This window comes from Piliocolobus tephrosceles, chromosome 7 (genome assembly GCF_002776525.5).
Source record: "Piliocolobus tephrosceles isolate RC106 chromosome 7, ASM277652v3, whole genome shotgun sequence".
In the NCBI taxonomy this organism is placed as follows: Eukaryota; Metazoa; Chordata; class Mammalia; order Primates; family Cercopithecidae; genus Piliocolobus; species Piliocolobus tephrosceles.
This window is the reverse complement of record NC_045440.1, coordinates 67878452-67889435: the sequence shown is the minus strand read 5'-3', so window position 1 is coordinate 67889435 and position 10984 is coordinate 67878452. Positions and strand designations below refer to the sequence as shown.

The window sequence follows — 10984 nt, the reverse complement described above, 5'->3', positions numbered from 1 at the left end:
CCCAAACCCTTAAATTGTGCCTGCTTCTCTACCATTAGTATTCCTTTTTTTTTTTTTGAGGCAGAGTCTTGCTCAGTCGCCCAGGCTGAAGTGCACCGTGGTGGCGCAATCTCAGCTCACTCCAAGCTCCGCCTCCCAGGTTCACGCCATTCTCCTGCCTCAGCCTCCCGAGTAGCTGGGACTACAGGCGCCGGCCACCAAGCCCGGCTAATTTTTTGTATTTTTAGTAGAGACAGGGTTTCACCGTTAGCCAGGTTGATCTCGATCTCCTGACCTCGTGATCCGCCCATCTCGGCCTCCCAAAGTGCTGGGATTACAGGCGTGAGCCACCGCGCCCGGTCTCCCTTTTTTTTTTTTTGAGACAAGGTCTACCTCTGTCACAGGACTGGGGTGCAGGGGCCCAATCAGGGCTCACTGCAGTCTCAATCTTCTGGCTCAAGTCATCCTCTCACCTCAGCCTCCCAAGTAGCTGAGACTACAACCATGCCTGGCAAACTTTAAAATTTTTTTTTGTAGAGACAGGGGTCTCATTTTGTTTCCCATGCTGGTCTCAAACTCCTGGGCTCAAGCAATCATCCACCTCAGTCTCCCGAAGTGCTGGGATTACAGGCATGAGCCACCGTACCCAGCCTCGACCTTTAGTGTCCTTGATACCGTTATGAACTCTGTTCCATTGCATTGGGTTGAATCGTTTTCCATGAAAAAGTAATTGCGGTCATCCCTTTTCATATATAATAGGGGTGGCAAAACATCTCAGAGTTTGTTTCTCCGGGAGAATATAATCTATTTTAGTTGTGAGATAAAATATATTTTAGGAGTAGAAATCCATTTACAACAACAAGGAGGATGTTCAAATTGTCTTGTACTACAATTCAGTGGTAATAACTACAATTTTATATGGGAATAGGCTATGGTCTGGTGATGGCCATTGCATTTTAAAGTAGAATAAATTCTTCTAGAAGGTATCTATATTTTTAAAGTTTTTTTGAGATGAAGTCACGCTGTGTTGCCCAGGTTGGAGTGCAGTGGCATGATCTCTGCCTCCTGGGTCCAAGCAATTCTTGTGCCTCAGCCTCCCGAGTAGCCGGGGTTACAGGCACATGCCACCACGCCTGGCTAATTTTTGAATTTCTAGTAGAGTTGGGGTTTCACCATGTTGGCCAGGTTGGTGTTGAACTCCTGACCTCAGGTGAACTGCCTTCCTCAGCCTCCCAAAGTGGTGGGATTACAGGTATGAGCCACTGCATCCAGATATTTTAAAGTTTTGATTTTAATCATTCATAGCATAACATTGTTCATTTCTGCACCAGAGTAATAGTTTTATATCAACCAAGTCCAGCAAAACCTTCTAATAGATGTTTGTGTATTTAATACATCCTATAAAATATCTGCACAGTCAGGTGTGGTGGCATGCACCTGTAGTCCCAGCTACTAGGGAGACTGAACAGTGCATTATGATTGCACCACTGGACTCTGGCCTAGGTAGCAAAGCGAGACTCTCAGAAAAAAAAATCTGTTAGACCTAAAATCGGAATTTAAAACCTTAAGAATTCAGCACATTTTTATACATTGCAAACTCTCTGAAAATAATAGTGATATCTAGAGTCAAAATGTCATTGTTGCTTATTGCTACATACTTACAGTACTTTATTCTTGCAAAACATCACTAAACAGCAGAAACAAGTTACATGCAATCTGGTAAAATGGCTCAAATATTAAGGTGGTAGAATTATGAATTATTTTTACTTTTGCCTTTAATATAGTTTTTTTTGCCTTTTAGTATTTTTCATTGAGGTATAATTAATATGCAGCAAAATGAATGGCTCTTACATATTGTCTTATGGGTTTTTGAGTTTTGAGAAATACAAACCTTTCTTTCATTTTGTATTTTTTGTTTTTATTTTATTATTATTATTATTATTATTATTATTATTATTTTGAGACAGAGTTTTGCTCTTGTCTCCCAGGTTAGAGTGCAATGGCGTGATCTTGTCTCACTGCAACCTCCGCCTCCCAGGTTCAAGCGATTCTTCTGCCTCATCCTCCTGAGTAGCTGGGATTATAGGCGCCTGCCACCATACCCGGCTGATTTTTGTATTTTTAGTAGACATGGAGTGTCCCTATGTTGGCCAGGCTGGTCTCAAACTCCTGACCTCAGGTGATCCACTTGCCTTGGCCTCCCAAAGTGTTGGGGTTACAGGCGTGAGCCACCACACCTGGCCAATTTTTTATTTTTAAATTTTTTTTCAAAGCTTTCTTTTAATTTTAATTTTTAAATTTTATTTTTGCCATGACATGTTTTCATCTGATAATTTAAAAAAATATTTTTAGACACGATCTCATTCTGTCACCCAGCCTGGAATGCAGTGGTGCCATCTCAGCTCACTGCAACCTTCATCTCCTGAGCTCAATGGATCCTCCCACTTCAGCCTTCTGCAATAGCTGGGACTAACCACACCTGACTTAACAGGTATTTTAAAGGATGTATTAAATACAGAAAAATCTATTAGAAGATCCTTCTGCCTCAGCCTCCTGAGTAGCTGGGACTACAGGTGTGCACCACCACACCCGGCTAATTTTTTTTGTATTTTTTGTAGACAGGGTCTCACCATGTTGCCCTGGCTGGTCTCGAACCCCTGGGCTCAAGCAACCTGCCTATCTCAGCCTCCCAAAGTGCTAGAATTGCAGGTGTGGGCCATCACACCCAGCCAGCCTTGTAATATATGTTAAAATCAGGTAATGATGCCTCCAGCTTTGTTTTTTGTTTTTTGTTTTGTTTTTTTGAGATGGGATCTTGCACCGTCACCCAGGCTGGAGTGCAGTGGAGTGATCACAACTCACTGCAGCCTTGGACTCCCACTTTCAAGCGATTCTCCTGCCTCAGCCTCCCAAGAAGCTGGGATTACTGGCACATGCCACCATGCCTGGCTAGTTTTTAAAATTTTTTGTAGAGATGGAGTCTCTCTTCATTGCCATGGGCTCAAGTCTTCTTCCTGCCTTGAGCTCCCAAAGTGCTGGGGTTACAGGTGTGAGCCACCCAGCCAAGCTTTGTTCTTTTTGCTCAGGCTTTCTTTGGCAATTCAGGCTCTTTTTTGGTTTCATATGAATTTTAGGATAGCTTTTCTAATTCTGGTAAGAATTGCATTCAATCTATAGGTTGCTTTGGGCATCATGGTCATTTTAATGATATTAATTCTTCTGATCCATGATCCATGAGATGTTTTTCCATTTGTGTCATATTCAATTTCTTTCATCAGTGTTTTGTAGTTTTCCTTGTAGAGATCTTTCACCCCCTTATTTAAATTTATTCCTAGGTGTTTTTTGGTTGTTGCTGCTGCTTTGTTGCTATTGTAAATGGAACTGCCTTCTTACTTGCTTTCTCAGCTAGATCATTATTGGTGTATAAAAATGCTACTGGCCGGGTGCGGTGGCTCATGCCTATAATCCCAACAGTTTGGGAGGCCAAGGCAGGTGGATCACCTGAAGTCAGGAGTTCGAGATAAGCCTGGCCAACGTGGTGAAACCCTGTCTCTACTAAAAATACAAAAATTAGCCGGGCGTGGTGGCAGTCGCCTGTAATCCCAGCTACTTGGGAGGCTGAGGCAGGAGAATCACTTAAACCCAGGAGGTGGAGGTTGTAGTGAGCTGAGATTGCGCCACTGCACTTCAGCCTGGGCAACAGAGGGAGGCGCTGGCTTAAAAAAAAAAAAAAAAAAAAAGCTACTGATTTTAGTATGTTGATTTTATATCCTGCAATTTTACAGAATTCATTTATCAAACCTAAGAGTTTTGGGGTAGAGTCTTCTACTTTCTTTCTTTCTTTTTCTTTTTTTTTTTTTTGAGACAGGGTCTCACTCTGCAGCCCAGGTTGGAGTGCATTGGTGGTGCAATCACAGCTCACTGCAACCTCGACCTTCTGGGCTCAAGCAATCCTCCCACCTCTGCTTTCCAAGTAGCTGGGACTACAGACGTGTACCAACATGCCTGGATAATTTTTTATTTTTTTGTAGAGACAGGGTTTCACCATGTTAGCCAGGCTGGTCTTCAACTCCTGGACTCAGTGACCTGCCTGCCCTGGCCTCCTAAAGTGTTGGGATTACAGACATGAACCACTGTGCGTGGCCAGGTTTTCCTAGATATAGGATCAGGCCAGGTGTGGTGGTTCATGCCTGTAATCCTAACATTTTGGGAGGCTGAGGAGGGAGGACTGCTTGAGGTCAGGAGTTCGAGACCAGACTGGGCAACATAGGAATACCTCATCTCTACCAAAAAGGAAGTTAGCCAGGCATGACTGGCTATATGATAAACTACAGGTGTGTGCCTGTAGTCCCAGCTACTTGAGAGGCTGAGGTGGGAGCATCACTTAAGCCTGGGAGATTGAGCTATAGCAAACCGTGATTGCACTACTACACTTCAGCCTGGGCATGAGGGCAAGACTATGTCTCAAAAGAAAAAAAAAAAAAATCATCAGTGAAGAGGGTCAATTTAACTTCCTTTTCGTTTTTTTTTTTTTTGAGACAGTCTCGCTGTCACCCGGGCTGCAGTGTAGTGGCGCCATCTCAGCTCACTGCAACCTCTGCCTCCCTCCTGGGTTCAAGCAATTATCCTGCCTCAGCCTCCCTAATAGCTGGTATTACAAGCACCCACCACTACGACTAGCTAATTTTTGTATTTTAGTAGAGATGGGGTTTTCCCATGTTGGCCAGGCTGGTTTCAAACTCCTGACCTCAAGCAATCCACCTACCTCAGCCTCCCAAAGTGCTGGGATTACAGGTGTGAGCCACTGTGCCCGGCCTATGCTTTTTCTTTCTCTTGCCTGATGGCTCTGGCTATGACTTCCAGAACTATGTTGAATAGTAGTAGTGAAAATGGGCGTCCTTGTATTGTTCCAGTTCTTAAAGAAATGGCTTTCAACTTTTTCCATTTATTATATTACCTCTGGGTTTATCATATATGGCCTTTATTATTTTTAGGTATATTCCTTCTATGCCTTGTTTTGTTGAGGGTTTTTATAACAAAGCGATGTTGAATTTTATGAAATGCTTTTTCTCCATCTATTGAAATGATCACGTGTTTTCTCCATTCTGTTGATGTGATGTATCATGTGTACTGATTTGCATATGTTGAACCATCCTTGCATCTGTTACATATACTTGACATAGGATCAAGTATAAATTCCAGTTGATTGTGGTGTATTATCATTTTGATTTGGCTGTGATTCCATTTAGTCATAAGCTTTTTTTTGTTGGGAGACTTTTTGTTACTGATTCAATCTTGCTACTCATTACTGGTCCATTCAGGTATTCCATTTCTTCCTGATTCAATCTTGGTAGGTTTTATGTTTCCAGGAATTTATCCACTTCCCAGTTTTCTTTTTTTTTTTGAGACAGAGTCTCGCTCTGCCACCCAGGCTGGAGTGCAGTGGTGCCATCTTGGCTCACTGCAAGCTCTGCCTCCCAGGTTCACACCATTCTCCTGCCTCAGCCTCCCCAGTAGCTGAGACTATGGGTGCCCGCCACCACACCCAGCTAATTTTTTGTATTTTTAGTAGAGATGGGGTTTCACCGTGTTAGCCAGGATGGTCTCGATCTCCTGACCTCATGATCCACCTGCCTTGGCCTCCCAAAGTGCTAGGATTACAGGCATGAGCCACCGCGCCCGGCCCTAGGTTTTCCTATGTATAGTTGCTCATAATAATTTGATAATCTTTTCTATTTGTGTGGTATCAGTTGTGATGTCTTTTTCATTTCTCATTATTTAGGTGGTCTTCTCATTTTTTTGGCTAGTCTCGCTAGCAGTTTATCAATTTTATCTTTTCCGAGAACCAACTTAATTCATTGATCCTTTATATTTAGTCTCTTTATCAATTTTATATTTTCTGACAACTTAATTCATTGATCCTTTATATTGTTTAGTCTATTTCATTTAGTTCTGCCCTGATCTTTATTATTTCTTCTGCTCATCTTGGGTTTTGTTTGTTCTTGCTTTTCCTGGTTCCTTGAAGTACATTGTTAGATTGTTAATTTGTAACCTTGCTACTTTTTGGATGTAGGCATTTATTACCATAAGCTTCTCTTAGTGTTACTTTTGCTGCATCCCACAGGTTTTGGTATGTCATGTTTCCATTTTCATCTGTTTCAAAAATTTTTTCTCCACTTCCATCCTAATTTCTTTGTTGACCCAATGGTCAGTCATCCAGGAGCATGTTGTTCAATTTCCACATATTTACACTCTCCAAAGTTATTCTTGGTATGGATTCCTGGTTTTATTCCATTGTGGTCTGAGATGATACATGATACATTGATTTAAAAAAATTTGTTGGTTTTGTAGCTTAACATATGGTCTATTCTGGAGAATGTTCTATGTGCTGATGAAATGAACATATATTCTGCAGTTGTTAGATACAACGTTATGTAAATATATGACAGGTCTATTTCTCTAAAGTCCAGTTTAAATTCAATGTTTCTTGATTTTCTGTCTAGGTGATCTAATACTGAGAGGGGGATATTGAAATTCCCCATTATTGTATTGCTGTCTATATCTCTCTTTAGACCTAGTAATATTTGCTTTGTTATTAATCCGGGTGCTCCGGTGTTGGGTGCACATATATTTAGAATTGTTACATCCTCCTCCCGGCCTAGCATGGTGGCTCATGCCTGTAATCCCAGCACTTTGGGAGGCTGAGGCAGGCATATCACTTGAGGCCAGGAGTTCCAAACCAGCCTGGCCAAACCCTGTCTCTACTAAAAAATACAAAAATTAGTTGGGTGTGGTGGTGCATGCCCGTAGTCCCAGCTGCTCAGGAGGCTGAAGAACGAGAATCACTTGAACCTGGGAGATGGCGGTTGCAGTGAGCTGAAATTGCACCACTGCCCTCCAGCCTGGGCAACAGGGTGAGACAGTCTCGATAAATCAATGAATGGGAAATCCCACTTCAAAAACAGACTTAATTTCCAAACTGCTTGTATGAGGGATGAAGTTATTAGTTTTAACACTGTATTTGAAAAGGTCATTACAGCATTACCAAAAACGCTCCTGCACATCTATTCCTTTTAATAGAGTACATTATATACAAAAGAATGACTTATAAAATATTTGTGTACTGTAGTATCATTTGACTGTGGAAAATCACTATATTTGTTACAAACATGCTAAAGATATTGGTAATGATAAATTTTTCAATGGTAAAAATTCAGAATATTTAAGCCCCCGTTCAAATGCTAATTCCTCTTAAATCATATCTGAACAGTTTGCTGGCTTTCTTTGTAAACTGCATATGAAAACTTCACACAGAGGATCTGCTACCACTGCCTGCATCGTTGGGCACCTATTCCCCAAGTGTGACAAATTTGGTAATTTTCAGTGTGTATTATGAGGCAACAATGGTTGGGAAGCCCTATTTTATACCATATGCAATAAAATGGGAGGTATGGGTAACATGAAAAATGTTATAGAGTCTTCATTTAGACCTTCTGGTATATTTTGGTAATAACCATGAAATGGTTATTCGAAGGGTATACATTTTCCTAAAAGGCTTATGCTATGAGAGAAAAGATAAACTTGAAACTTAGAAAACATTTTGTTCTCTGAATGTTATACACATAAGCCTATGATATTCTAGTAATTCATGTGTCCAAATAATTTGTTCAAATTTTATTTTCCCTCACATATAAATAATTCATTTTATAATGACCATTGCAACCATTACCAATTTCAGTTTCAAATAATGAGAGACATTAGTTGATTTTTTTGCTGATTTTATTATACTATATAGATTTGTGTTTCTTGTGATCTGAGAAACATCAAAATTCTATTTTAAATTTGTTCTTAAAAATATACAATATTGCACTTTAATTTTTGGCAGCTTAACAGGAATGAATGAGTACAAAAAATCATACAAGAAACTACAATTTTTATTTTGATTTATAATAAGAGCTTTGTGTAAAAACTAAACTTACAGTAGTGCCAAATAAACCAAATATTTACAGTGTAGATATTAAAGTCTTACCTCTAAAGGAAGATTCAGTGTATTGGATGTAAATATTATTAATATAAGAAAAGCACACTGCCACCCCCACTGCGCAATTCTGCTAAACACTTTTAAGCCAAAGAATATTGGTGAGAAATGCTTTCATGATTTCTTTCTCAAGACATACATGGAAGGGATGCTTGTTCTTGGAGCATCTAACGTGGATCATTAAACTTTTACAAAAATGTTTCCTACATAACTTAAAAAAACCTCTACTCTAAGCCAAGAATCCAAGGTAAGCTCATTTTTAATTTTTTAAAGTTCTTCTGTAGTTATTCTTTTTTTTTTAAATAAATAGAAATGAGGTGTCACTACATTGCCCAGGCTGGTCTTGAACTCGTGGGCTCAACTGATCCTCCTGCTTTGGCCTCCCAAAGTGCTGGGATTTTATAGGCATGAGCCACCATGCCCAGCCAGTTATTCTCCTTCACTTTTATAAGCATGTAAGTTAGTTGGTAGGTTACGATTTTAAGGTCTGTTTCCTGTACTTTTTCTAAGATATATTGAATTAGATACTGAATACACATCTGCCTGATTTTCAGCTTTTGTTACACTGCAATAAAACTATACACATTTACACTGACCTACAATTTTTTTTTTTTTTTTTCTTAACTAGGGTCTCGCTCTGGCACCCAGGCTGAAAAGTGCAGTGGCACGATTTCAGTTCACTGCAACTTCCATCTCCTGGGCTCATGTCATCCTCTAACTTCAGCCTCCAGAGTAGCTGGGACTAAAGATCTGTGCCACCATGTCTGGCTAATTTTTGTATTCTTTGTAGAGATAGGGTTTCACTATGTTGCCCAGGATGGTCTCAAACTCCTGAGCTCAAATAATCTGCCTGCCTCGGCCTCCCAGAATGCTGGGATTATAGGCATGAGCCACCATGCCTGGCCTGTTATTCTACTTTTTAATTCCCAATTAGGCAAATACTCGAAAACTCAATTTTTTATTTTACTTAACCAATTAGGAAAAGAGCTTTGAAATACCTATTTGCAAAAGCAAATACAAAGATTTAGAATGACTTAATAGCATACTGAACATTCAAAAGATGAACAGACATAAACACAATGTATTTGTAATATAAATATATGACAGAGAGACATTCATTTTTGGTACCACCTTAAAAAATCCAGCAGTACATTTTATTACCCTTCAGATCTTTGGGAATACTTAAAAATCCTAACCATTAAACTTTTTCTTTTCCTTCAGAGGAAAAATAATCCACAAAGTTGAATTGGTACTTCAAAAACAAATAATTTCCTTTTGTTACTCATTTTTTTTTGAGATGGAGTTTCCCTCTTGTTGCCCAGGCTGGAGTGCAATGGCGCGATCTCGGCTCACAGCAACCTCCGCCTCCCGGGTTCAAGCGATTCTCCTTCCTTAGCCTCCTGAGTAGCTGGGATTATAGGCATGCGCCACCATGCCCGGCCAATTTTGTATTTTTAGTGGAGATGGGGTTTCTCCATGTTGGTCAGGCTGGTCTCGAACTCCTGACCTCAGGTGATTCACCCACCTCAGCCTCCCAAAGTGCTGGGATTACAGGCGTGAGCCACTGTACCCGGCCTGTTACTTCTTAAATGATCTGCAGAATAAAGTTATTCCATGTTAACTAGCAGCCAATGTATTCATTATGCTTTTACACTTTGATCATACCATGAACCAAATATTTTTTTTCCCCAAATATTTCAAACAGTGATTTATCATGGAAAAGTACGGTTTCTTCTTAAACAACCATGTACCAATTGCATAGTTTTGATGTGATAACAAAAGCCATAGTAAAGAGTTACAAAGGTATTAATATATGTTAGCTGAACTGAAATTGACTGTTAAAAAAACAGTCTATCTTGGGTAGATGTTAGTGTAAACTTAGAGGGAAAAAACAGTCAATAGCAAAAAAGGTTTCTTTAAAAATAGGTTAATGCTAAGAATAAGAGCTTTTAAATTTTGTTTAAAAATAAGCTTATTAAACAAGAATATAAATTTTAATCAAAACAGCTCTTTGAAATGCCCTATTTTTCCTTGCACATAGCAGAAAATACATTTTTTTCATAGTTTTCATCATTACATGTAAAAATGAGGCACTAGTTATACATATTTGAATATATTCACATGAATAGAAGTTTCAGTCCCATCTATAGACTTATTTTGCTCAATGGTTTCTGAATGGCAAACTGTTCACAAAAATAAGTCTTCTGAAGGAGGTGCATAAGAGAAACCAACGAATGCATCATCTGCCTCCAATACACTGGCATTCACTATAGAATAGTCAGAAGATACACACACAGAATATGGAACTGTTTCTTCTGTAAATGCTGTGTCAAAGTTTCTGATATCATCTGGTCCAGCCTAAAACATCAAAAGCACAGTATTATTCACCTTAGCTTTTCTTTCATTAATTTAATCCTTTATTTATTTTTTTGAGACAGGGTCTTGCACTGCCACCTGTGCTGGAGTGCCAGTGGCGCGATCTTGGTTCACTGCAACCTTCGCCTCCTGGGTTCAAGCAGTTCTCCTGCCTCAGCCTCCTGAGTAGCTGGGATTATAGGCGCCCACCCACTGCGCCCAGCTAACTTTTTGTATTTTTAGTAAAGACAGGGTTTCACCGTGTTAGTCAGGCTGACATGGTGACCTCGTGATTCACCTGCCTCAGCCTCCCAAAGTGCTGGGATTACAGGTGTGAGCCACTGCGCCTGGCCCAATTTAGTCTTTTATTACAACTCCTTTATGAATTTGTGTGTTTATTGCTGGCAAGTTTAGATGTCTTCCTAATTCATTCCCTTGAAACACTTTTCTGCTCTTCCTTTCCTGACCTTTATTATTTAGGTGAAGTTATCTGTCCCTCTGGAACAGGGGTGTCCAATCTTTTGGGTTCCCTGGGCCACCCTAAAAGAAGAATGGTCTTGGACCACACTCACTAACACTAACAATAGCTGATGAGCTAAAAAGCAAACAAAA

The 10984-nt window shown here is 40.0% G+C and overlaps 1 protein-coding gene across 11 annotated transcripts in view; it reads right to left on the bottom strand.

The window, feature by feature from the left end:
• Positions 1 to 7740: 7740 nt before the first annotated feature.
• LOC111549202 (serine/threonine-protein kinase Sgk3) overlaps positions 7741 to 10984 on the bottom strand; it is a 194759-nt gene continuing 191515 nt past the window's right edge. For all 11 annotated transcript variants that reach the window (XM_023222321.2, XM_023222316.2, XM_023222319.3 and 8 more), the window contains one exon: positions 7741 to 10375. In XM_023222321.2, the coding sequence (XP_023078089.1) occupies positions 10205 to 10375 (171 nt within the window). In that variant the 3' untranslated portion in view covers positions 7741 to 10204. The remainder of the gene's footprint in view (positions 10376 to 10984) is intronic.